At 41.1% G+C, this 27,640-nt stretch overlaps 1 protein-coding gene across 2 annotated transcripts; it reads right to left on the reverse strand.

The window, feature by feature from the left end:
• Positions 1 to 3,531: 3,531 nt before the first annotated feature.
• Positions 3,532 to 20,951, reverse strand: LOC311531682 (solute carrier family 2, facilitated glucose transporter member 11-like). Of its 2 annotated transcripts, XM_084649286.1 has the most exons (11): positions 20,661 to 20,951; positions 19,987 to 20,085; positions 18,235 to 18,395; positions 14,627 to 14,751; positions 13,780 to 13,909; positions 13,446 to 13,594; positions 8,049 to 8,125; positions 6,365 to 6,466; positions 6,017 to 6,092; positions 4,986 to 5,113; positions 3,532 to 4,652 (listed from the first exon to the last, which is right to left on the reverse strand). In XM_084649286.1, exons 1-11 carry the CDS (start codon positions 20,682 to 20,684, stop codon positions 4,446 to 4,448), a joined length of 1,278 nt encoding a protein of 425 aa, XP_084505412.1. In that variant the 5' UTR covers positions 20,685 to 20,951; the 3' UTR covers positions 3,532 to 4,445. The 2 variants fall into 2 exon arrangements, with proteins under 2 accessions (XP_084505412.1, XP_084505413.1); XM_084649287.1 differs by lacking the exon at positions 20,661 to 20,951 and having other exon boundaries at positions 14,627 to 14,713; positions 19,987 to 20,075.
• Between the last annotated feature and the right edge of the window lie 6,689 nt (positions 20,952 to 27,640).

Consider the following 27,640-nt stretch of genomic DNA (forward strand, 5'->3'; position numbering starts at 1 on the left):
ATCAAACTGGAGCTGACCTGCTTAGTCATTCTAGCTATAAGTACAGGCTATTACTTAGCATCCATAGTTCTACACGACGCTTATCTGCATGTGCTGATTGCTCCACAGTAACTCGTTTGGTTTCTCCCTTCAACTCTATATTGCCAGTACTATGCTGTCTTCCCCCCGTTTCTTCAACCCCCAGAGTTTTTACAAAACTCATTGCAGCAGTTATAGGAGTTCACCTCTGGAAGCAGGCAATCACAGTTATTCACTGGATAGTCTGGGGCAGTTCTCACTTAGGAATACTGATGCTCCTGTTTCTAACTTTAAATCTTTTCCTGACCCTAGGTCTGATTGTGAACCTTGGCAAGTTTTCTGGCTCCTACAGAGAAATTGATTTACCTTGGAATTAACTTCCACACAGACCTCACAAACAGGAAAGCGCTTCAAAATGGGAGTTCGAAGCTCCACAGTCCTATTCCCTTCACCAAGGAATACAATTCCTTGGCTTTCTTGCATCCTGCTTCTAGGTGGTCCTCTGGCTCCACTTCTGGCTTCAGAAAAGCTTCAAAAACAGACTCCAATGAGAAACTGCTGAGTTTGAATTTATATGCAAACTAGATACCATTAACTTGGGTTTGAATAGAGACTGGGAGTGGCTGGGTCACTACACATTTTGAATCTATTTCCCTAAGTTAAGTATCCTCACACCTTCTTGTCTACTGTCTAAATGGGCCATCTTGATTATCACTACAAAAGTTTTCTTCTCCTGCTGATAATAGCTCATCTTAATTAATTAGCCTCTTACAGTTTGTATGGCAACTTCCACCTTCTCTGTATGTATATATATATCTTCTTACTATATATTCCATTTTATGCAGCCGATGAAGTGGGCTGTAGCCCACGAAAGCTTATGCTCTAATAAATTTGTTAGTCTCTAAGGTGCCACAAGTCCTCCTGTTCTTTTCGCTGGCTCCTATAGTTGTTTTTTCTGTGAATTGGAGCCAAGCAGGAACAAAATTAGGTGGGTCCTTTCTGCCTAACCTTTCTCTGGATTGTTCTAAGAACAAACGTAAGCCTCTCTGGTTGTGAAGGATATGAGGGATAAAAATGGCTCAGGAGAAATGGTCCAGCTCTGAGTTAAGGTTTCACACAAATGCTATAGAGCTAAGAGATGGAAAAGGGGTCTTATTTGTGTTTAGAAGAATTATTTTACGCAAGCCATGGCTGGTCTGGAATGGCAGGTTTTTCATGATGGAATATTAATTATTGTTTCTTAACTGATAAAGATGAATCAGACTCCAGGGCTGTCTTCCCATGAAGAGTTTCAGAGTAACAGCCATGTTAGTCTGTATTCGCAAAAAGAAAAGGAGGACTTGTGGCACCTTAGAGACTAACAAATTTATTAGAGCAGTTAGTCTCTAAGGTGCCACTAGTACTCCTTTTCTTTTTTCCTATGAAGAAGTTCTGTGAATTCATTACCTTTTAGTGTATCATCTCTGCTATGTTGTCATTGCCTGCCTGTGTATGCCCCTTCTTTGCTCCAAGGGGATTTCTTAGCATGACATGGGAATCTTCATGAAATAATGCTGACAGATTCAGCAATCATTCCTGTGAGCATTTATTCATGGCATTGCTGAATGATGGCGAGCACGATGCGATATTGTACCTCTTTCAGAATCTATTGACTGGCATCTTTCCTTATACAGAAACGATAGCGTAGCTTTGCCACATGGGCTCCTTTTGTGACTTCAGGATGAAACAAACGTACTACTTTTTAACATTGGGGTAGTCACGACCATTTTCTGTTTGCTTGATATGATTGTACTGGGCTCCATTATATGCTTTTTGAAATTCACTTTTTGTTTGTTTGGTTTGTTGTGCTGAAAATAATCTGTTATGGAAACTTGCTTTGTGAATTATAAAAGAACCCAACAAAGCTCTTTCTGTTTCTTCATTATCAGAACTTGGTCCTCCAGTTCTGTGTCTATGAATGTATTTTGGTTTGCACTACTTTGTGAAGAGAATAACTCACGTCTGCGGACCATGTGCTCTTATTGTATGATTGACACGGCTATCCTTGTGCTTGGACAACTTTTGTGTTTAAATTACCTCCACATCTGTAGAAATCAAATTTGATCCCACCCTTTTATTCTGTTTGTGCGTCAGTGTGCATTTTTAATTAGATACTCTTCAGTTTTACTACTTTAACACTTCAATTTGACACTAATTTAGGAAGCATCATTTTCACTACTCCTGCTAATAACCACTGTTCCTTGCAAAGTCAGTTCCATTTCTTGTGGTTGTCTTGTTTTAACCTGGTTCTCAGTAAGGTTGCAAAGTTTCTCATAGCATGAAAGTCACCGATAGCGTTATTGTCTTGTCTGTGACTTTTTTGTGTGTCTGCGACTCTCCGCATAGCAGTGGCTCTTGTCCCCCATTGGGCTGTGCCGGGCTCCCTGCTCCAGTCATTGTGACCTTGACCACCAGGTCACAGTACTGCTCAGGTTTGGCCCACTCGAACCTCCATAATTTTTTATCAAAAATTTAGACTTTATTGTGTGAATTGGTCAAATTCACATGACTTACCCTTACTGTGTAGGTCTAGAGCATGGTCTCACCAGACAGCTGATTTCTTTTAAAGAAGATTACTTTCATATTCTTGAAACTTTTGAGTAACTATCTAGTTTGTAGTCCCCCTTCATGCTTCCACTGGAGCATAGTGTAGATTCTCAGTGCTCTAGACCTGCTATGCACAGTAATGTGGAGTTTTTCACCCTCCGGAAGGAGGGGACAATGTGCCATATTGGTGGTTCTTCCCTTCTAACAGATTTTAGGACATGTACGTGGCTTTTGGTTATTTTCATTCCCTCTGAACCTAAAACAGGAAGGGAAGAGCAGGTCCTTTAACATTTAAATATTTAAACATACTGACATTTATGTTTACCCAATTCACTGTTGAGTAATTCATGACATATATCACAAATGCATTGAGAAGTGTATTTTGCTCTATACCCGCCCGCCATTCCAGTCATCTGAATACATGTTTCTTAGAAACCTGCTGCCAAAACATGTGCGTTTTTCAGAATTGACCTGTGCTCCAAATATCAGTTCTAGTCAGTTGTCTTGTTAATGTTCCACAGGGCATTGTTTCACTTGCTTGTGAGTAACTGAGATCAGGAAAGTGACTCAGCACCAAGTTGCTCATAGAATGCCATACCATGCCAGTCTCATACATTTCCAAATGTTTTTGTATTGTTTACATTGAATTAAAATATTTTCAATAGATCTGACTGGAAAACAAGAACTGTTTCTTAAACTGAGGTTTCAGAATTTTGTTTTCATTTCAATGCAGAAAGAAAACAAGATCTTTTGAAATGCCTTGCCAAAAAAAAAAAAAGAGAGAGAGCGCTCAGAATAGCTAGGAGCCCAGTGGTAGGTAAGTGTCCCTACAATAGGGCACCTAGGTTCAAATCTCTGTTTCCATCAGTATCTTTCCTTGTCTGGCTAATGAATATTTAATTATTTATACAAAGTTGAGCAGCTCCAACAAAATGAGGAGAGAGAGAGAGACTGGCGCTCTAGTTCAGTGATTAGAACATTCATCTGGGATATAGAACACCCAGGTTTGAATTCCTGATATAGCCCATTGATTAGGGCAGTCTCCTGACATGTTGGAGACCCAGGTTCAAATCACTATGGAAATCTCATCCTGGACCTGATAAACCTCTGCAAATCGGGCTATTTCCTGTCAAAAAAAACCATTGTCCGTAAACTCTTGACCAACCCTCATTGACAGTGATTGGACAAGGTTTAGAACGGTTCAATTAAGTGCATAAGCAAACAGCTGTGTTTGACCCAGTCCAACCTGAATTGTAGGATAGGAAAAATGATGGTACTTCAGGAATACAAACTTAAGTGATATTCTGTTGGTTTTAACATCATTTGGCTCTCAGATTCAGTGTTGCCTATGAGTTACCCATTTTGGATGAAAGTGTGCTCCATCAACATGGTTACTGAGCCATAGGACAGCACAGTCAAAGTAACCAACAGGGTAACAAATTCAGGCATATAAACTGTCTTATTTATTATCTATAATATGTGTATATCTTGCAAAGCCAGATTGTCCTAGTGTCCTTACAATGGTATTACATGGGCAGAGTTAAGGTTTGGGTGACTTTAAAAGTATGCAAGTACACATTTGATTTGTTTTTTGGAAACTGGAATCTTCACATGAAATGCACATTACTGTGTAACTAGTGATGGTGTCCATTAGATACTGAAAGACACTCATGTTATAGAATCACATAGGATGATCTTCTATGAAGTCTGTTTGCACGAAGAAATGAATATGAATACAGAATAACAGGAGTAAAATATTAAAGCTAACACTCTTTTTTTATATTCGTCTGTGTGTGACACCCTTTTCTGTCCCTTTAAGAAATTACTTCTCTTCTGTCCAGTCATAACTTGGTACATGAGGTATATTTTTCAGAGGGATTCTCTCCCATGTCCTGGACACATTTCTTCCTGAAATTTAAATGATTGAATTCCTCTTTGATTTCCATGACTGATTTGCCTTTTGTTTCTGGAAGGAACCTGTAGATGAGAATCCATGAGATAGAAATGAAGCCCACAAAAATAAGGAAGCAGAAGGTACCGAGGCTTTTCTGAAAACCAAAAGAGAAAATAAAATAAGTTAAAGACCCTTGACTGTTGTAGTTTGGGAATTTTTAAAGCAGATATCTTAATTTCAAATGGTGATCTGGAGGAACATGTTGCACTCTATGAACGGAGCAATCTCTCACTTTTCACCTCCTTGATAAGGGCTAATTTCTGTGGTAAGGCATGTCTACCCCTGGCTAGGAAGCAAGGATGTTATGGTTATTCCAAAACCCAGGTTTCCTGATATGCTGGTGTGTTGTGAGGCCATTGCTTTGGCACAGAAATATTCTCCAAAATTTTTTTTTTAATCAGGCACCCTCACGTTTAGATTCACTTACCACTACATATGGGAAAATCATCCCGATCACATAGAGTCCTACCCAGTGTAGAGACATGGAGATCACTAATGCGGATGATCTGGATGACTGGGTGAAAAGTTCAGGCATGAGTGGGAATGAAGCTCCAGCTGGAAAGGAAAAGATTTCTCAGATTAATAATTAAATAGTAAAAATAAATGTTTGTTCATTTGTAAGATAATTTAAACCCAGTGAAATTTTAGTGTAAAGTTTACCGATATTAGACTGGATTCCAATTTCACACCAGTTTTAGACTGGTATAACTCCATTGACATCAGTGGCATTACCACGAGTTTACACTGGTCTAAGTGGGGGGGAAAACGAATCAGAGGCATTGAATTCTAATCGTCCATGTGCAGTCAGTAGTATTTTTAGTGGTAAGCTCTTTTTTCTGACTTTCCAAGTAGAGGAACTCAGCTTTTTTTCCATTGGTAAACTTCCTTTTTTGATCAGTGTTACTTGAAAGAACTTTTCTTGTTTAATTTTTATTGCAGTAAATAGTCTAGCCACTGACACTAAAGAAGTTATGACAGTGTAACTTATAAAGGTTTGATCCAATCAAGGTCATGCTACTAACATTCACATATAAGAGCCTTTATATTTCAAATTTGATCTACAGTGAGATTCTTAAGAGTATATAGTTAGTAGAATTGGCTTCCAAACAAAACCTCCATTGTAAGGGTGTTTCCCAGGCAACACAGAGCAGCTAGAATGGCTCTAGACTGTGTCAACTCCCAGTGTAGGGAGCGTATTGGGAAAGGAAGGGACATGGTTAGAACATGCTGCCAGAATGGCTATTAGGCCATTCCTAAGGGTGATGGGATGAATAGTAATACTTACTATTAATCTGCACACCAAACACTGTCTATAATTGTGCAAAATATTATAAAAATTATATTTTATATTGAATTTAATTTGTTCAGATATCAGTATATAGCCCCTTTATGTTAGTATATTTAGATTATTCATTCTTTTTCCAATCTCTCTCTCTCTCCTCAAATCTATGTACTAACCTGGTCCAGTTGCAAAGATGATAATCAACAAGAAAATTACAGCAATACTGAAGTAGGGCATCCAGAAGAACTGATGCTAAAGGGGAAGACAAAGGGACAATAGACCGTGTTTGTTAATACCTTAATAGACTTCCATGCTGATTTCTTGCCAGCATGGTTTGGAAAACCTTAAGGAGTCTCAGCCTGAAGAAAATTCTCTCCTTTTTTGGAGGTGACTGTTCTGAAAATCACAAATAGAATATTTAAGAACTAACTGAATGAATGTTGTAGATATTTGTTCTTGCAGACAAGAATCCCAACTAGGGAAGCTATTGGTCAAGGACACAGAGAAAGGGAATGTTTCTTTACCTGCAGGGAGAGAGTTGTTGTGAGGACCATGAGTGTCAAAACCATCAGTCCGTATCCCCACAACAGCAGCATCCTTCTGCCAAATTTATCAATGATGAAGCTCTGAAGGGCACAAAATGCAAAAGACACTAAAATTACTTTTCCTATTTGTCTTTTATATTGATATTCTTCACCAGGATTCATCTATCTTGTGTGTAATAGGTCCATGAGCTTGTAATCAGATTCGACTTCATTGGGCTTTTCTATATCCTAGAATTATATTTTGGTTAGGGATGCTGGCATATGCCCTTCTGTCTTTTTCCTCTTCCTGTGTCTGACTTCCCATGAGGCCCCTGCCAATATGAAAACTAGAGCTGTTCAGGAAAAAAAAATCCCTACAAAAAGTTTCAAGGAAAATGATTTACGTAATCACTATGGTTCAATAAGCTATTTGGCCTCATCAGGCAAATCTCCATTCTGAACGCAGTATCTTACTCTGCTGCCTCAAAACTTCCTTAACGGCTAGAGGTTGCCTTAATGGGCGAAGCTAGACAAATTTATATGTGAAATAAGGAACAAATTGTTAACAGTGAGGGTAACTAACTATTGGAACAATTTACCAACTGTTGTGGCAGCTTCCCCATCAATGGAAATGTTTAAATCAAGATTGGATGTCTTAAAAGATATGCTGTGGTTGAAACAAGAACTAATTCAGGCAAGTCCTATGTCCTATGTTATGCAGAAGGTCGGACTAGGATTATAGTGGTCCCTTTTGGCCTTGTAATCTTTGAAAAACAGTACTAGTAGTCCCATTGTGCCAGCAGCTCTTCCTTGTGCAGAACCTGTCTCTTCTCTAGTTTTCACTGATTCCAAATATTTTTCAAGCAAGTTCCTAATGGAACTGGCAATTGGTGTCCCTCTCAAGTGAACGGAGACATGGAACAGAAATGATGTCCTTTTGAGGAGCCTATTCTGCTCTTCCTGTTGTGTAGATGCTCCCTAGAACTCCGAGAAAGGTGAATTCCATTGAATGAGCTCTCTTTGAATAGACACGAAGTGGGATCATGGGGTGAGTAAGTATGTAAGTGAAGAGATAGAATCAGAGGCACATATCCTGAGGTTAAGAGGATCGAGAGGTCTGGTCCTCACCTTTGCCTCAATGCTACTTTGATCAAGAACTTAAACTCCGCCTTCAAACTGGCCCAGAGTAAAGAGTTGAAGTTCTTCTACCACATCTTCTTTCCACTTGCCGAGCTTCACCGTACCTCTCAGGGAGCTCCCCCTATTTTGTAGATGTTCCAGTAAATTGTTTTACTACCAGCAATGTCCTTTATGGATCTGAATGCCAGAGCTTTTTTAAAATTATAATTTCCCTCCATTGCACTGCCACTAGCAGAGGTCCTCCAGCGAGAGCAACGGTCGACGCGCTCGTGTAGGCGAGGCACTAGTGTCTGCTGCTGTTTATTCCGCCATGTCCTCTGAACTTGCTTTGACTAAGGTTAGATCACATGGAGATAGAAATGCTGGCACCTTGTCTATACTCGACTACCTGATGCAGTCAAAGAACAAGAGAGAAGCCCACTACTTCATACTGGAAAATCCTTTTGCAGAAATAGAGCCTCCCTTTTCATTGATTCAGAGAACTGTCCACCACCCAGGTAATGGAAATTTTACATATGCCAACTCCCACTGCAATGTGACTTACACACATTATGGAGGCGCAGAACTCACAGATCCCAGCTCCCAGAGATATGTAGGGGATACGATCTTCAGTAAATCCAGCTGTATGGAACACATCAAAGGCATAGAAATAGATCTGGGAAATGTAACAAAAGAAATAGTTTAAAAAAAATCACTGAAGCACACCTGTGCAAGACTGTTTATGAGTAATGGGCCAGGTAGCAGAGAGAGTGTGTCTCACTCACTAACCTGGTTTGTTCTTAATAATCTAGTTAATATTGAGCTCTTACTCTAACATTTATGTCAAGTTGTTTACGTGGGAACAGATTTTAATAGTTTCAGTGAAGATTAGTTACCTAAAGAGCTTTCCAACTTTGTGGACATAATGAAAGTCCATTACTTTGCCAAGTCACAAAATCAGGAGCTGGGGAATTGCAAACTGTTTGAGTATTTTTGGCTCAAGATAGTAATAGAAAAATATTATGATCCTAATCCGTGTTCAACTTCCATTCTGAGCTGTGTAAAGTTTGCCTGTCCTTGTAAGGCATAAACCCCTCACCGCCAGTGTAAATGGAAAATTGAGAATCAGGAGAAAGGAATTGAAGGGTCAAAACCCCTTCCCCGCTTTCACACACAGCTTTCTTTGAAATTCAGGGGAGTTGCACGTGAATGAGGTGAGTAGGATTGAGTCCCAGACATTCAACTGCAGACTTGCAAAATGTCACAGGTTCCCATAGTGCAAATGTACAAAGCCTACTATCCTTAGAACAGAGTCTCAGTTGGTGTAAATTGATGTAACTTCATTGAAGTCAATGGAGCTGAACTGATTCACACCAGCTGGAGATCTGGTCCAATTTTTCTGGCTGCAGAAGGAAGAAAAATTGTATCCTTAACCACGATAATAATAAAAGTAGGGCAGCAGTTGTTTATAGTTAGGCAGGTTTCATGAAAGCTTCATACCTATAGCTGCCCATTCTGCAGTGGCCTTAAGAGTTTTGGGGAAAAAAAGTTAGTGCAACAAACCAGTGGAACGTTATTATGTTGAAACACAGAACTCACGGTGCCCAATGGTCTTGAAGACTTACATAGGAACATAAATATCGCCATGTTGGGTCTAACCAGCCTGGTATTCTTTTACTGATAGTGGCTAATAGTAGATTCTTCAGAGAAAGGTGCAAGAGTTCATTTGGGTATAATCTCTCAAAATCAGTTCCATGCCACTACAGGGGCCTTGAGCATTGGTGCAGTTCTCTGCTTGTAGCACACAATAGTTTAGTCTCTGGAGGAGGATTGTAATACTTAAATTTAATCCAGGTTATTGGGGGTCAATGTAGAGGTAGCTGGGTGGGGGGAGGAGGTTAGTGGCTTGTAATGTGCAGGAGATCAGACTACGTGATCTGCTGGTTCTTTCTGGCCTTAAACTCAGCCTAGGAATCCCCGTAATGGACAATTATAGTATAAACTGCCCGTAGCAAAAGATTCTTCCTAATCCCCATCACTTAGTTGCAGACTTGTGTCCTGAAGCAGAGGGTATATATAACTCTGTAAATTACAAATATATATACTGAACTGAGGATGTTTCCATTGTCCATATAAATGTCAAATAATTTTTTAGTCTTACTAAACTCTTGGACTAAGTGATATTACGTGGCAGTGAATTGAGTGCATTAATTATGCATTTTTTCAAATACAGTGTAATCCCTTTATCAGTTTTAGATTTCTTTCCTTTCAAATGAATTTTTTACTCCTCCTACTATTAAGTGTGCATATTGTAATGGACTTCCCCTCCCATTAACTAGAGTGTTGGTGGATGTGGTTTGAAAGAGGTTAGGGGATTGGAAAATGTAACAAATGCTTTGTTGGACTGTGTACTTGTCTGTACCTTTAGGGGAGGCGGGCGCTGTTTTGAGTCAGGGCTTTGGCAGCATTAAAGTTTGCGGAATCTTTATACTATGTGAGCTCGCCTCATATCTTTGAATACATCTGGTATTACAATGTGTTGCTTCCTCAGTGATGACTTATAATAATGTTTAAAGTGAGGCAAATACTTAATTGCATTGATACCACTAAGCTGCATGGTAACAACAACAGTGATCAATAAATACAACTGAAATCGCAAGGATCGGTCTTTTAGGAGTTCCAGGACATTCATGGGTTTGATTTTTTTTGTTGTAGCCTGCTCCTTCTCCATATCATCTACTGCTCCTTGATGATTCCCTTCACCCCAAAGCTGCTTCAAAGCTGTAAAGGAAAAACTCTCAAAATTATTACGCAACAAACAGATAAACCCATTAAATTTGTTCGTTGATGTTTTTTCGCCAGCCTTCCAGTCCTTTACTAACTGATCAGTGGATTCATCCAGTCCTCCTATGCGTGGCCATTGATCAGTTAGTTCGAATCCTCTCTCCTTCTAGGTGCTGAGAGAATCCAGATCTTTTGAACTTGGGTTGGAAGCAGAGAAGAAGGGAGGAGGGAACACTAGATCTGTGACATCAACCCACCTGTACTATGGATTAGGCTATGTCAGTGTTCTCCAAACTTGGGACGCCGCTTGTTCAGGGAAAGCCCCTGGCGGGCCGGGCCGGTTTGTTTACCTGCCGCATCTGCAGATTCGGCCGATCATGGCTCCACTGGCTGCGGTTCGCCGCTCCAGGCCAATGGGAGCTGCGGGAAGCAGCGGCTGGTACGTCCCTCGGCCCGCGTCACTTCCCACAGCCCTCATTGGCCTGGAGCAGCAAACCATGGCCAGTGGGAGCCGTGATTGGCCGAACCTGCGGACGCGGCAGGTAAACAAATCTAAATCTATGTAAATGTAAATCTAAAGCAGCCTAAGTTTATAACAATTTAGAATCAACTCCATTAGACTCTCACCCACTTTCTAATGTATAAATTACATTCCACTTATCATAGAACATGAAGGTTGGAAGGGACCTCAGGAGATCATCTAGTCCAACCCCCTGCTCAAAGCAGGGCCGTATACATTACCTCTGAATTTGGGCCACTGAATCTCAGAGAATCTAAGTTGGTATAACTTGTACACAAGGGGTGGGAAGAGATGCAAAAAAATGCTTAATAGGAGGGTCAATCTAATTAGTTTTAAATTAACATTAAGGTACAGCCTACTTATTCTCCCCTTCTTTCACCTCTTTGATGTGTATTATACACTGTCTTAGACTCAAAGGTAGAGAAGGGGGGCCAAACTGAGAAATGATGTGTAATTTATGTCCGTCAGTAGATTGAGTTTCAAAGAGTCTAATTTTCTCCAAGGGAGTGTGAGCAGAAATCTGAAATGATGTGTACATTAGGCCTCCGTAGACTAATTTAGTCTCCCTTAGACCAACTTTCACACATTGTATTGATTTCTAAGGATGTTTAAATTGGTCTACTTTACACAGGGAGGGAGGTGGAAGATCATTGATTTACACTTGATTCATCTCTGAATTTGGCTTGCAGTCAAAGTTTTTCTTGGCATTTTTTTAACTTATCATTAAGATCTTAATTCTATAATCTTAGAAATCTTAATGCTATACCATTACTTCTAGTGAAAATAGAACCATTAAACTTTACCACAGATCTCCTATTTTATAAGTATAAGGGAAAATGTGGTAATTTTTGTGGTAATGTCTTTTGTAAATTTTTTTTTTTAATGGCTACCCCTCAATAAACACAGGTAAAAAGCTCTCCGTTCTTGGTACTCAAATACCTGTAGATGATTACCATGTTTCCAGTCTCTAGGTATTTCTTAGATAAACTGTATATTTTATCACTTTTAATCTTTCCTCAAACCCTCCCGCCCCAGTCTGTCATTTTTGTTGCTCTTTTCTGTACTCCTTTCAATTTGTCAATATTTCCTGGTGTTGAGATATTCAGTTTTGCGAATCATATTAATTGAGTAGTAACACCAGGACCAGATGGAGCAGAGGGTGATTCCTTTCTGCTTCATAATTTAAAGACACGGTTTTTCCCCCCACCCCCTCCAGCCAGAGCACATAGCAACCACAATATCTTGCTTACTGCACCACTATCATCCATATGTCTCTTTTGGCATTTCTTTTTACTAGTTTTCTTCATTCACTGTTGAATTAGTTTTTTCCACCATGGGCTATATTAACTTATAATTTTTCCCTTGTTGAATCTATTTTTATTTCACACCAATATTTCTAAGCCTTCTTTACTATTTCTCTGTGCTCACTGGTGTTCAGAACACTAAGAGGGTATTCTCTCTAAATCTCTTCAACTTGCTGTTCCTCAACCTCCAGATAATTAAGGAAGATATTAAATAGCTAATCTGTTCATCCATCCACATCTGATCCATTGTTCCATCATTATAATACATATTTATCAAAGTATGCAGTGAATAAGTCAATTACTCAATCCATCAGTCAGTTCTTATGTCATTGTTTGATGGATTGCTCCACCATGCTTTCTATTAAACCCATCCATTGCCCTGTCACTCTTTAATTGAATCAGTAAATATAGGACCATCCGTTCAGTCATCCACACTTCAGCTTATGTGAAGATGCACATGAACTTTGTTCCCTATCAGGTGTTGATAATATCAGTAGCTGTCCTGTTTTAAGAGAAATGTAGAACCCTGACCTCTTTTTGCTCCCTACTTTCCAGCCGTTCCTCATTTAACAATATCTTTTCTGCTCCCTTTCACAATCTCCACACTGCTGGTGTGAGCACCCTTTCCCTTCCATTTCCTGCTGTCTGAAATTATCTTCTCTTACTTCTCTGCCTCATTCATTTGCTTTTTTCTCAAATGTCATTTTTTAAATTTTTTGCTCGCCTATGCCTGTTCATTTCTCTCTTTCTCTGTTGTTGGCTTTATCATCAAATTCTTTAACTTATCTAGTGTCTATTAGGATAGTATTTTGGGATACCATTAGTATGAAAAACTATACAAAATAAAGGTGTCTGATTTCAGCTGGCTTTAAAAAGTGTTTAATTTTAAATACATTCATAGATATCTCAGTTGATTATAGTTACTACCTATTAGTTTGCTGTGCAATGTTGTTGTTGGCTAGTAGTTTAGACAGAAAAATATTTACCTTCTTAACAAGAAAAAAGTTACCGCTCAGAAAACACACAGGGATCAGATCTGTTCAATAGTAAGATACCATTCTTACCCTGTCACTTTTCTGACTATAACCACAACTCAGTATAGCATTAATGTTAATTTTTGCACTAGTTATATATCAGAGTAAAGAAATGATGGCCACTAGTTTTAATAACAATGTTAACCCCCACTAATACTTGTATCTGAACTGTCTTGATGACAGCATTAAGAAAGTACAATGTAGAAGTGGTATTTTGTTTTTTCAAAATGTTGTGTAATCCTTTCCCCTTCCAAGATTCCAGCTTGAGTAACTGGACAGAAGCTAGGAAAAAAGCAGTAAGTTAAGGTGGTCCATGTTACCTTTCTGGCAGCCTTCCATGTCTCCCTTTTGCATCAGTAGGTAGGATGGAGACTCAGGGAAGAATGGGAGAGTGACCAGCTGCACCAATGCTGCGATTCCACTGATAGCCATCAGTAAAGGCCACAAGGATTCAGTTCCTAAAAGTTCACTAGAGAGAATAGGTTAAAACAAGAACCAAAAGAAGGGAAACTTACCAAATGTTTTTGAGTGATAGATAGGGAGACTGAATTAAACTATATGGGATAACAATGGATAGATAGAGAATGAATAGAAAGATATCCCCCACGTCCGGTCCCAGAAATTTAGATGTGAACATAAATATGTTTGTTTTACCTTAGTCCTGCAATTTGCCCTAAGCATTTCCCCATGTTCGCAAAAAACAAGACAGTGACACTTGTAAATCCACGCAGCTTCTTAGGGGAAATTTCTGCCACATACTGGCCATGTAAACTGCAACCCACACCTTGAATAGGGGAAAAGAGAAAGGACAAGTTTGTTTAAAAGAAGGAAAATGTAACTGAAGTCCCACTGAAATTAGTGGGTTTTGCCATTAACTTCGATGGAAGTAGGATCAGTTCTGTGCTCCATACCACAAACTAATGTTAAATGGAGGATTCTTCTGTTTGAGTGGAAATTAAGAAAGATCAAAACTCTTTTTAAAATAAAAAAGAGGATGAATTCTCGTTTACTCCTTAAAAAAAATAAGAAATCTAACTGAAGTTGTTCCTATATTCTGTGTAGTCAGACTGAGATGTAATTTTGATAACCATACCTAGGGATAAAAGATATAAGAGGCAAACAGTTTCAGTCTGGGCAGGATACTAGCAGTACGAAGTGAACATTTTATTTATTTATTATTTTATTATTTGCAAACCTGCAATATTTCTGCTGTCAGCTTTATTACCCATTTTTTTAAAGTTCACTCTTCCAACGTGTTTTCCCTTAGCCTGGAATATTATTATGTGGAAAATAGTCTCAAGCAATCAAATGCATTCTCTTATTTCTTTCTCTTAACCCCTTTATCTGATATCCTTTGGGTTATCATCTCTTTTCTTCCCTATAACAATTTATTGACCCCTTTCATTTTGACACTTAGGAATACTGATCCTGCCTCTGGCTTACAGCCTTGCAGGGGGATCCCAACTGATTATTATACAAGTAGAAATCAAACACAACCTACCTGAATTAAAACCACAAAGGAAACGTCCAATCAAAATCATCTCAAAGGACTTTGCCATCTTACTGAAGCCCCAGGAAAATGCAGCTGCTATCAGAAGCAGGTTATTGAACATTAGACATTTCTTTCTGGAACAGCACATAAGAGACTTTCATAAAACTGGCAACACCATCTCTCTCTTGCTTTCCCCAAATACCCTCTTTTTATCCTCTGAATACACAGATAGTGGTGACTTTATCATTGAATCAAGAATTTGCAAGTGGGACCTAGCAGTTGCTTATGCCGGGCTGTTGAACCATTACTTAAATTGATACCGAAATTGGTGTAATCCAGTGATTCTCAAACTTTTGTACTGGTGACCTCTTTCACATAGCAAGCCCCTGAGTGCGACCCCCTTATAAGTTAAAAACATTGTTTATATATTTAACGCCATTATAAATGCTGGAGGCAGAGCAGGGCTTGGGGTGGAGGCTGACCGCTCGCGACCCCCGCCCCATAATAACCTCATGACCCCCTGAGAGGTCCCAACCACCAGTTTGAGAACCTTTGGGTAATCTAAGCGTAAAGTAGACTATTCCACCATATATGGGAACACTTCAGTCAGGTAAAGCAGAGACTGTAATGAAAATTTTGAAATATTATTTCTTCAAAGATACCCATCCCAGCAGATCTCCCACTCATGGATCTGTGCCATTTGCTGGGAATTCTTTAAGTTCAAAGTTCTGAGATTTTGGTTTCTCAAAGGGTATCTGGCACTATCCCTGCAGAGGAACCCCACAGTGCTCTCCTAAACAGTTCTTTTCTGAACACAGTTTATGAAGGACACATCCAGTACAGTTAAAGTGTCTATATCCTTTACCCGTATTTGAATGTCAGCCTCCTTTATTTAAAAAGAAAAAATATTGAGGCACTTACTCCTACCTGGATTAGGTCGCCAACAATCCTGGCAACACCCGTGATCTCCACCCCCCCCCCCAAATTTTTTGTTTAATCTTCATTTTTATTGGTGCTATCTGTGCTGATTGATGATCGTCGTTGATGCTAGCAGCTATGCTGTATCCGTGAACTTTGACCCATTCTTTTCTTTAGCCTTTTCACTCTTTTGTGCCTCCCTCCTCCACCCTTCCTCTTATGCCTGCTAAGGGGAGAAGAATCCCAGCAACTTCATGAAGCATTCTTAATGCGGTCATATCTCATTCCCCAAGGACATGCACATTTAGCCAGCTTTTACAGGAAGAAGGCTTGGGATGATTTACACCTGGTTGCCTTGGGCGTCTGAGTCTTCAGTATTATCCAATAGGGACTATAACATCTGATTGATAGAAATTCTCAGCGGTGAAAGTAGGCCGTACGGGCCAGTATGGTGTACCGGTAAGAAGCAGGTACTGGCCCATACGCAGCCGACATTAAAGCGCTGCCGCAGGGCTGCCGACAGGGGGAAAAGGGGCAGCTGCCCCAGGGCTGGCGATTTAAAAGGGCCCGGGGCTCCCGGCTGCCGCTACTGTTGCAGTGGCCGGAGCCCCGGGCGGCACAGGCCAGGCAGCGTGGATGGGCTGGCTGGGGGAGGCTCGGCCCCCATACCGGTAAGAGTTTAATATTACTTTCACCCCTAGAAATTCTGTACAATTGACTACCCCCCTCAAGGATGCACTAAAATTGAACAGTATAATGAGGACATACATCAGAAAATCCATCTCCCAGGGAAAAAAGGCATGTGGTCTATACTGCTGGACGAAAGGAGAGATTTTTATACTAGATACTCCCTGACACTCATTCAACCTAGTCATTCTGAATTTGAGAGCTCATTTTTTTCTTACTTTTAAAATGTCATGGTAATATTCTATATTACTTCCAAAGACACTGCTGAAGTTCCGCCTTAGTCATCCATGGCTGTACTCTTTCTAAGAGACCATGTGTGCATGATTGTGGCTGAGTCTCTTGTTGCTATAATCTGACCAAGCTTCATCTCAAGGTCATATTGAGGCTGATTTGATGTGAAACTTGCTGTGATAGCAAGCCTGCAGTCAGTTCCATCCAGGAGATATTAAGAGCTCTGTGTGTGTGTGTTTCATTAAGCAGAATTGCTTAGATTCCACCTCTAGACAAGGGTGACGATTAGGTCTATTGGTGTTATACAACCTCTTTATGAATAAGCTTGGGGCCTCCAAATTCTCTTGCCTTCTAGGAATTTTAATTTTTCAGGATGTCTCTATTTTTCCTTTTACTGCTTTAGTTTTTATATATATTTCTGAGTCCCCATATGTTAACCCTGTGTATATACTTAAAAAACCCTAGAAAACTCAAAGGCATTTTATCCTTTTATAAATGTTTTCCTTTCTAAGGTAATTTACACCTTGAATAAATTTCAAGCTACCTTTCGTAGTTGTTCTTTTTCCACTGTGTGAAAAGGATGAAAAATGGAGTAGTGCCTGATACCTATGTTTCATTGCAGGGCTGGCTCTCTACAGCTTTGAGACTGGATTGTTCCCATCCTGGCTTTATGCAGGGCCACAGGCCCAAGAATGGGTGATTGCCAACAACAGTTCAAAAGCTTGTCTCTCTCACCAGCTGAAGTTGGTCCAATAAAAGATATTACCTTACCCACCTTGTCTCTGTAACTGGAGGTAAGTAATTTTCCCTTGGACATTTCATAAATATGTATTTTATTTTCTAAATCCTTCTTAGTTTAGGGCTTTTCCCCCTAGAAACATAACAGCTCCTCCTGAGCCAAACCCATTACTGGATATTATGTTTTCTGGTCATGCGAGTATAGTGCTCATGAAAGAGATTACATTTGATGGCAGTGAAATATGGAATATCCTGTTTAACTACTGAACAGATACATCAGGCAGTGGAAGTTTCTCTGCCCTATTCCACTAACGTACCTTCACCCTGTTTTGGAGGGACCACTTCTCAGGGTGAAAAGAGGAGCTGTATCTCCATTTTAATTCATTCCTTAGTTTCTACTGAGACTTCCAAGAAAGGTGCTAATTTGTGCCAGTTAAGATTATCAAATAAAGGTAAGTATAATAAAGTCAAACTATGCTGATTTACAGGAGCTAAGGAACCTAACGTATTTGTTTTGAATTTAAAAGTAATGGACAGTAATTTCCCTGTCAATGTATGTAGTACATTTGTTCTTGTATCCTTTTGATCAGGCAGGATTAGTCAGACCTCCCTTTGGAGAAGGTCAGTGCCCTTTGTTAATTCACTGGCAGGATGAAAGTTGAGTAACATGAAGTATTCCTTTCCAGAAGCTGATTCACTTACTATTGCAGCATTGACAGCAATCAAAATCTTGTTTCCTGCATGAGATGGCAGAGCACTAGCTAACAGACCAATTTTACAGTCAATTTTAATCTACATTTTTTTTTTGCAAAGGTATTAATCAGTATTGTGGACTGAACACTTGGATAAAAGAGGGAAATAGGGAACTGTCACTGAAATATATTCATTAATTGGAGGGATGGTGTGAAATAATGCAACACTTTGGCTAGAAAAATATAGACTATTCTTCCTTTCTATAGGGACAATTGTCTCAAAGCCAAACATAATTTTTCTACTTTGTTATAGGGGACAGTTTTTAAAAGTGCTTTTTACTTGATACAGACTTTCCATATTTTGCAGACAGGTATCTTGAGCTGATGGTTCCCAAGAATCCCGCAATGCTAAAAGTAGAGACAATGAAAGACCACAGTAATGTGAGGGTCTGCTCATCGATGACAGAATGGTATCGCTCTTGCCAAGTGTCATTGATGAAGTTCTTGATGTACTAGAAAGAAAAATTGGGGGGGAAGAAGGAGTTTCATTACCAATTATACTGATCATAAGTGTGACAAATATGATAATATCCAGTACAAACCTTACTGAATTAAATAAAACTTCATTGAATTAAGCTGAAGTATTTTAGGAGATCAGTGTATTAATGCAAATGTTTATGTACTGTTGAGGGATTATATGTATTTCTATGGGGCTGGGGCACGACAGCCCAGGAACTAAGCCCAGGAACTAAGAATAGTGAGGTGTAGTTAGACACATTCACTCAGGTTGTAACACCTCCAATGAGCTACCATCACGTCGAGAAAGGCTTGCATATACTGGTTCAAACTGGATTCTCCAGGGACCAACAGAGAAGATTTTTGGTTAAATAGCCTGAGCTAAAACTGTCTCATGGTCTTCTTTCTAATCCAGCAAATAGACTGGACCTCCAGCCCATGGGGAGCCCCAATCTTTATGGAGGGGTGGGAGGTCTTTGGGCTACTGTGGTCCCATAAAACTGAAAATTCTTGTTCTGAGCAAAAACATTTGCATTTTAGTGATGAATGGGTGACTACAGGGAAAACCCCTGTGTGAGGTTTGAAGAACTGTTCACTTGCGAGGGCCCTTGTTGGAGTTGGGGTGATCTCTGGTAAGCTTATTAATATGCATGTAGGTGCTTTTATTGTTTTAATGTATTCTCTGTAATGCTTTTACCTTAAGAATAAGCGTGCTTGCTTATAAAGAGCTGTGTGGTAACCTGTGACTGTTGGCGATTTATAGTGTTGTTTGTCTCTGAAGACAAAGCAGAAGTGCCGATGCTGGTCATGTAGGCAGTCTGCCTTGCTGGGGGGATATCCTGGTGTAAGCAGTGGGCTGTGCAGCCTGGAAATATTTTGGTCAAGTGGGGGAGAGACACATCTCTGCCTAAGAAAGCTGATGCCTGAGGAGCTGGGACCCTACACTGGGTGCTCTTGCTGGACCGTGGAGGGGGATTACAGATACAGGTGCCCTGAACTGTGACAATAAGGTCTTTTATTCTATCTAAAAATTTTAGGTCTAAAAATTCTAATTTAGAAAAAAAATTATATTGTATGTTGAACCAATTCTTTCCATATTCTGAATTATCTTCTTTCATCTGAAGTATTATAATGAAGTTGGTATAGGAGATGAAGGCACTTACTTAGCTATAATAGTTCAGTGCTTAGACTTTAATTTGTACATTGAGTTTCATTCTGTATCTTTGCTTCTTTCATGTTCTAGTCACTATAAGAGACACTTACGCCATCAATACCCATATGAGACTCCCATTAGTAGGGATACATGCAATGAAATAGACGCTTTTTAAAGAGTAGCAACTCACATGAGCCTTCACCTTCTAGTAAAAGTCTCTGGTGTGGTTAGTCTTCTGTTCTTTTAGAAATGTCCATGATCCTGAATAAATTCTGCTAAATTGTCCTTTGGGGTTTTACAAACTATTCTTACTGTTTTTCATGGACAGAATGAGAACGGAAGGAGTTGAGGAAAGAATTTCAAGGTGTCTTGAAGAACATCCCCAGGCCAAAACCTGACACTATGAATTTAGCTGTAGAGGATGCTATGCTTACCATGGAAGGATAGCTGATCATGGAAACTTGGAAGCCATATGAGAAGGTTCCACCAATTCCCAATACAAAAATCATTGGAAATAGTTTCCGATACTGAACCTGGAAGATAGAAGACAAGTTTTTGGTATGTTCAGGGTGTTCTTGGCCTTGCTGCCTCATCCTTGCACATACAAAACTCTTAGAAATATTGTATTAACAGGGGATTTGAACAACAAATCATTCCTTGAAATGTAAAATATATACCTTAAAAAGCTCTTTAAATTAGAGGGATATTTCTCAGTGTAAGTGTTCTTCAGCTGCATGTGACTGTCAAATATAGGTATTCAGGGTTTGAAAATATTTATTTTGTTTTCTAACTTTGGGTCACTAACTACATTGAAATGAATAACTGAACATTCTTCACTGATTGCATATCTCTGAAAATAGAATAATATAAATTTAGAACAATAAAATTTTGGGAACAAACAGTGTCAAGTACCATATTTCCTTTTCTGATTTTGGGAAAAAAGTGTTAAAATGACTAAATTATTGAGTTTGATTGTCGCTCTAGAAGTACAGGGAGCATGAAAATGAACAGATCCCTTCCAATGTTCTCCCTTTTCCCTGCCCCCCTGCTGGATTTTTAGATATAAATGAGAAGTACTTGGTACATAGATAAATGACAGAGAACTCACCAAGTCTGAGAGAAAGCTGCCCATCTTCAGGGTAAGAGTTTTCTTAGCTCTTTGTTTTGTGGCAGGTCTCTTGAATTAGCAGTCTGGTTGTAGTTGTTCCTCACTAAAATTGTATAATCCAGGCACTAAAAGAAGCTTGTCCATTTGGACCAGTCAAAGTTAAATTTGACTTTGTATTGTTTGCTTTGCATTATTTTCTTTCATGCCCATTGCATAAGGTTCAGAACATTTTAAATGTGTCTGTGTTCATTCTGTATCCTCTTGTAGGGAGATATTTCTCTCCAACTATGAAAGTGTGTTGCCCTTTGTTCATAGACTAGAAACTACAAAATTAATTGTATGCCTAGTAAGTGGTAGCTGTTAATATTTGATTACATAAGAGACATCTGGCTTTGTTTGTTAAAACTCAAGGATTTAGGAAATGATTAATCCTGGAAAGAGACAAGGTGGGTGAGGTAATATCTTTTATTGGACCAGCTTCTGTTGGTGAGAGAGACAAATTTTTGAGCTTACATAGAGTTCTTCCTCAGGTCTGGCAAATATACTCAGGGCTTGTCTACACTTAAAACAGCAGCTACTCTGCCTCCCTGAGATGCGATAGCTAGGGCCTGGTCTACACTACAAAGAGGTTGATGCAAGGCAGCTTACATCGACCTAACTCTGTAAGTGTCTAAACTAAAACGTTGCTCCGACTAACGTAATTTGCCCGCTATGCTGACTTAATAACTCCACCTCCAAGAGAGGCGTAGCACTTAGGTCGACGTAGTGTCAGTGTAGACGCTGTTACTTACGTCCACTTCAGTGGCCCCAGGAGGCATCCCACAATGCCCCACTGTGACTGCTCTGGTCACTGTTTTGAACTCTGCTGCCCAGCGGCCAGGTATACAGGTATGTGCATCTCCCCTCTAAAGCCCTGCACGCTTTTGAAATTCCGTTTCCCCTTCGCTCAGCGTGGAGCGCTGACCATTCTGGCTCCACGCTGCAGACGCTCCTGCCTGGAGTATAAAGGAGGTGGTGAACCTCCTGGGCCTGTGGGGAGACGAGGCTGTGCACGTACTGCTCTAATCCTGTAGCAATGTCTCCCTCTGTCTCCCATTTATATGGCCCAGGTGCCCTCTCTGAAAACCCACTTGGGAAACAGCTGATGAGTCACAGGTGCCCTGGCATCTTCCTTCTTAAAGGGCCAGTGTCGCCCTAGGACAGTCCCTGCGTCCTCTTCTAACATAGCTACAGATACATCTTGCCTCCTTGGTTTACTTTTACTTTTTATGTTCTCAGGATCTTGGAGTGTTATATAGATTGCCTCATTCATATGCCATAGTGATGAACATGGGATAAGTGCCTAATTAGTAGGCAGTTAGATTATATCTTGTTGACTGACTTATTGCAGGTATATTTAGCTGTACTGATGTGTACTACTTCTTTATTACATCCAAAAAACTACATTAAAGGAAAGGTATGATTGCAAAGTCAAACAATAAAAATTTGTAAAATGCCAAATTTGCAACCTTAATTTGGCCCCTTTGTGTGTGTGCATTATATATACATATGGTCTCTAATTACAAAATTTCATCTATTTCACTGGACCCCAGCCTCACCAAGAATGCAGGATGGATGGTGCTCCTGAGAATAAGTCAGGGTTGTGTAGTGAATGAGGCTGTTGTCTGTAGGAACCTTGCCTCATTATTTGTAAATTTTGGAAGGTGTATAGTGAATAAGCCAGGGAATTGCAGAAAAAGAAAGGATGATCTCATTGTTCAACAAGTTTAATGCCATCATGGAGAACTGTATTCTATCCCTGTCATAGAGTTCCTATATGATGCTGGGCATGTCCTTAAATAAAATGTTCACAGTCCCTCATGGCTTCTGTCCCCGTCCCCATCTGCTGCTGGCCCTCACCCGCTGGCTCCTTCCTCTCCAGCTCCTGCCCATCTCTCCCTCTGCTCTTTCCCACCCTCTGGCTCCTGCAAATCCACCTAATTCCTCTGCATTCCCGTCAGACAGCATCTTCCTCTGTATTATGAACACTGGAACTGGAGTTAGAAGGCCCTTGTTCCCTAGGGAGACTTATTGACAGGACACCAGTGGAACAGGAAATGCAGGAAGTTAGGCTGGAAGCAACTGGAAGCCACATGGATAGAGCATTCCAGAGGGTTTAGTAAAGTTCCATTTGTTGAACTGAACTTGGATTCAGCTTCATTCTTTTCAAATAAAACATTGTGGCAATGTCAGAGCTGTGAGTTCTCTGAAGTGCAACAGCTAGGAGTGTGAGCCATGGAGTTTGGTTTGAAGCCCTGGATTCTGAAGGCATAGAACTTGAGACTATGGACCTGGTGGAAGGAGGAGTTTGACCTGTACACAGACCTAGTCAGGCAGGGAGACTGCGACGGAAAACTAAAACGATTTTATCATATTGGGGAGCAAGGCAGAGAGATCTTCACCACTTCTTCAAACCTCACAGCAGGCCTAGGAGCCCTGGGAAACTATTGTTCCCCAAAGCAGAACAAATGTGTGGAGTGACCCAAGTTTTTCAGTACAAACCAGTCCAAAGGGAGGGATAGACCCCTACGTTGCAGCCTTAAATACACAGGCTGCTACATACACATTTGGGGACTTGACAGACTCCCTGATTTGGGACAGGATAGTCTGAAGCACTTGGGAACACCATCTGTGGGAGTAGCTGCACCAGGAAGTATAGGTGACACCCAAATTTTATGTTTGGGAAGGCTAGGCATGAGGCACAGAAGCTCCCTAGAAGTGGGAGGGACCATCAGTGCCCAGACGGGGGAACAGCCTCTGCTCCACCCAAGGCCCTGCCCATGCTCCACCCCTACTGCGCCCCAAGGCCCTGCCCCCACCCTGCCTCTTCCTGCCCCCACCCTGCCTCTTCCCCTACCCGCCGCGTTCCTCTTTACCCCCTCCGTCTGGTCCCCCACCACTCGCTCCTTCCTGCCTTAAAGGCAAGCAACTTGGAGAGAGGAGGCAGAGAGCAACGAGTGATGGGCTGCGGGGGGGGGCCTCAAGGAAAGAGGTAGAGTAAAGGTGGGGTCTCTGGGAAAAGAGGAGCAGCGAGGGCAGGGCCACAGAGGAAGAGGCTGAGCAGCGACAGGGCCTTGGGGCAGAGCAGGGGTGGGGCCATGGTGTGGGCACCAGTGGTCTCCCCACTTCTTGGGAGATTCCGACAGCAGCGCTCCAAAGGTGGTAGGCTGGCATCCGCATCTGACATTTCTTGCCCCTTTTGGGGAGGCTTGGCTTAGCCTCCCCAAGCCTCTTGTATCCACCCGCCCATGTCAGGAAGGCAATCTCCTATCAAACACATGCTTAGACATGGGCATGCAGCAGTAGCCTCAAGAGCAAGGATGAAAGCCTAGGAGGCACAAAACCCCCAGAAGTACATGCAATGAGACAACAGCAAAGGCAACCAGGTGGCCAGTGTTCCATTCCCACTGTGTGACGCATTTACTGTGGAAGACAGCATGAGCAGGTAAAGGAGACGAAGTGCCCTGCACTAGGACAGCACTGTGTTGTCAAGTTGGACCATTTTAGCAGCGCATGCAAGAGCAGAGCAAGATCTGAAAGATTAGTCAGACTTGTACAAGAGAGGGATGGCACATCAGACAGCAGAGAGGATATCATGACTCTCTCCTTGAGTTTGAGAATGAACCAGGTTCAGGCTGTCAAGACAGGAAAGCAACAAGGGACAATATCAACCTCTGTGCATGCAACAATGTTAATAGAGAAATGCCCTGTGCTATTTCAGCTGAATGGCAGGGCCCCCTTCAATGAAATTGCTCCGGGTGAATTGCACTTGAACATACCCATTGCAAACAGGAACAGTCTAACAATGTACAATGAGAACATAACGTAGCCCGTAAGAAAATGTGACTTGGTAATAACTAGCCTGAAAAATAAGGAATGGTACCAATCAAAGTTTGTGGTGGTGGATGGCAAGCATTACAGACCCCTCTTAGGAAATACAGCCATACAAACCATGGATCTGATCTGGATGCAGCTTCAGAATTTTATAAGTGCAGTGCAAGAAGCCAAAGGGGGAGTCTCATAGACAATGGAGACAACTTTAAAAGCATATGGATGTTTTCAACAGCGAAGGGTGCCTCAAAGGAAAGCTAAGACTGATTGTAGACCCCACAGTGGAACTTGTGTGCTTACCACAAAGGAAAATTCTGGTGGCACTACATAATCTACTATGCAAGGAGTTTGCAAGTCTGCAGAGCAGGAGTATCCTAGTACCTGTAGAGGCAAATACAGCCTGGGTAAGCAACATGATGGTGGTAAAAAAGCCATCAGGCAAATCACACGTCTGCATAGATTCAAAGCCACTGACCTGGACATTGGGGAAAAAATGCCACTATCCACAACTGATCACATCTTGCCAGAACTCTTCAAGGCCAGAATCTTTATATATCCCCCAAAAGAGCTTCTGGCTGTGATATTTCGATTGGAGTGATTCCATCAGTACACCTTTGGCTACCCAGTAATAGTGTAATTATGGCAAGGCCCCTTCTTAATGCTCCAAATAGATTGCAGTACATGTGGATGTGCCTCCAGTCCACCAGGTAGAGAGAATGTCCAGGCAGATTACTGGTGTTAGCTGACACCTGAGCAGGGCATTTACCCACCATCCCTGAGCTGGGGAAGGGGGTCAGAACATTGTATCCATTAACATGCTGCATCATCTCCCAGTTTCAAGAGCAAAGCTGATGGAAATCAAAGAGGTTACAGAAAAGGACATCCAACTACAGGCAGTCTAGAAATCATAGAATCATAGAATATCAGGGTTGGAAGGGACCCCAGAAGGTCATCTAGTCCAACCCCCTGCTCGAAGCAGGACCAATTCCCAGTTAAATCATCCCAGCCAGGGCTTTGTCAAGCCTGACCTTAAAAACCTCTAAGGAAGGAGATTCTACCACCTCCCTAGGTGACGCATTCCAGTGTTTCACCACCCTCTTTGTGAAAAAGTTTTTCCTAATATCCAATCTAAACCTCCCCCACTGCAACTTGAGACCATTACTCCTTGTTCTGTCATCTGCTACCATTGAGAACAGTCTAGAGCCATCCTCTTTGGAACCCCCTTTCAGGTAGTTGAAAGCAGCTATCAAATCCCCCCTCATTCTTCTCTTCTGCAGGCTAAACAATCCCAGCTCCCTCAGCCTCTCCTCATAAGTCATGTGTTCCAGACCCCTAATCATTTTTGTTGCCCTTCGCTGGACTCTCTCCAATTTATCCACGTCCTTCTTGTAGTGTGGGGCCCAAAACTGGACACAGTACTCCAGATGAGGCCTCACCAATGTCGAATAGAGGGGAACGATCACGTCCCTCGATCTGCTCGCTATGCCCCTACTTATACATCCCAAAATGCCATTGGCCTTCTTGGCAACAAGGGCACACTGCTGACTCATATCCAGCTTCTCGTCCACTGTCACCCCTAGGTCCTTTTCCGCAGATACTAGCAGGGTGGCCAGAAGACACAAGCCAAGTGCTGATAGGAGCAGAACTGCATTTTCAAATTTAAAATGAGCTGAGTGTGTAGGATGGAATCATATTTTGAGTACAAAGCTGTTGTCCCTGCCTCATTATGCAAGGATATCATGCAAAAAAAATGCCTTACACCGTGGCATTGACAGTTGTTTTAGATGGACTTGAGTGTTCACTGGCCAGGAATGAATACATAACTGAACTCCTTAGAAGGGTGTGAACATGGCTGGTTGAGTGATACCCGTCAACAGAAAGACTCTGTTCCTATATGAACTGCTCACTCAACCCTGGGAAAAGGTGGGAGAGGACTTGCTTACCTTCAAGGAAAACCAATACTTGGCTACTGTGGACTACTAGTCCAGTTTTTGGAGGTTGATGCCCTCCCTACCTGATACAAAAAGTAAATCAATACTTGGCAAACTGAAGACCCACTCTGTGAGATATGACATTCTAGATTCTGTACTCAATGATTACGGACTCCTCTTTGCCTTAGAACAGCAGCCGTGTTAGTCTGTATTCGCAAAAAGAAAAGGAGTACTTGTGGCACCTTTAGAGACTAACAAATTTATTTGAGCATAAGCTTTCGTGAGCTTCCGATGAAGTGAGCTGTAGCTCACGAAAGCTTACGCTCAAATTTGTTCATCTCTAAGGTGCCACAAGTACTCCTTTTCTTTTTGCCTTAGAAGAATTCCAGGAATTTGCATATAAATGGGAGTTTGACCACCGTACCACCTCCCCAGCATACCCATAGATGATAAGGTGGAATCAGTTGTGAAAACAGATAAGACTCTTACACAAGGCTTTTTCTTCTGCTTCATACCCCTTGTTAGCATTTTTGGCACACAGGAGTACCTCATGACAGGGGTGCCAAACCTGTCCTACACAAGCACGTGGGGACAGCAAAAGGCACATTCCTGGTACTCGAATGGCCATCCTGCCAAATGTTAAGTCCTTTCTCCAAAGGATGGAGTTGGTAGAACTTCTCAACAAAACTGCTGTAAGAATTTTTTTTAACATGGGGAAAACAATGTGTTTTTATCTAATCTCATTTTTGCACACATCTGAACTGTTTAACTGAAATTTAAAGGAGAAAAAAGCAGGGAATGTGAGGGGTTGGGGGAAATCAGCCTGAGTCAGACTTCCAGCATGGAAAATTTCAGCCAGAACAGTTTAAATTTGGCAAAGTTATGAGCAACTGAAAGCAGAATCTTAGAGTGGAAAGTGTTGAGCAACCTTAGTTCTGCCTATGACACCATCTTTTATGGAGAGTTATCTGAGCTCTTATCCCTTTGTGATGTGAATCAAAATTTTTCCCATTCAATGATGTTGGGTCAAAAAGAACATTGGATTTTCCCTCCTCTTTCTTTTTAACTTTTTCTTGGATCTATCACTGTCTAAACCTAAGCCCTGGAGAGCAACCGAATAACTTCACTATTCCCAGTTTTGTATTGTAAAATGACAATTGGAAGTCACTTTGGAAGAGG

Source organism: Lepidochelys olivacea, assembly GCF_965140295.1.
Source record: "Lepidochelys olivacea isolate rLepOli2 genome assembly, chromosome: 15".
Taxonomy (NCBI): domain Eukaryota; kingdom Metazoa; phylum Chordata; order Testudines; family Cheloniidae; genus Lepidochelys; species Lepidochelys olivacea.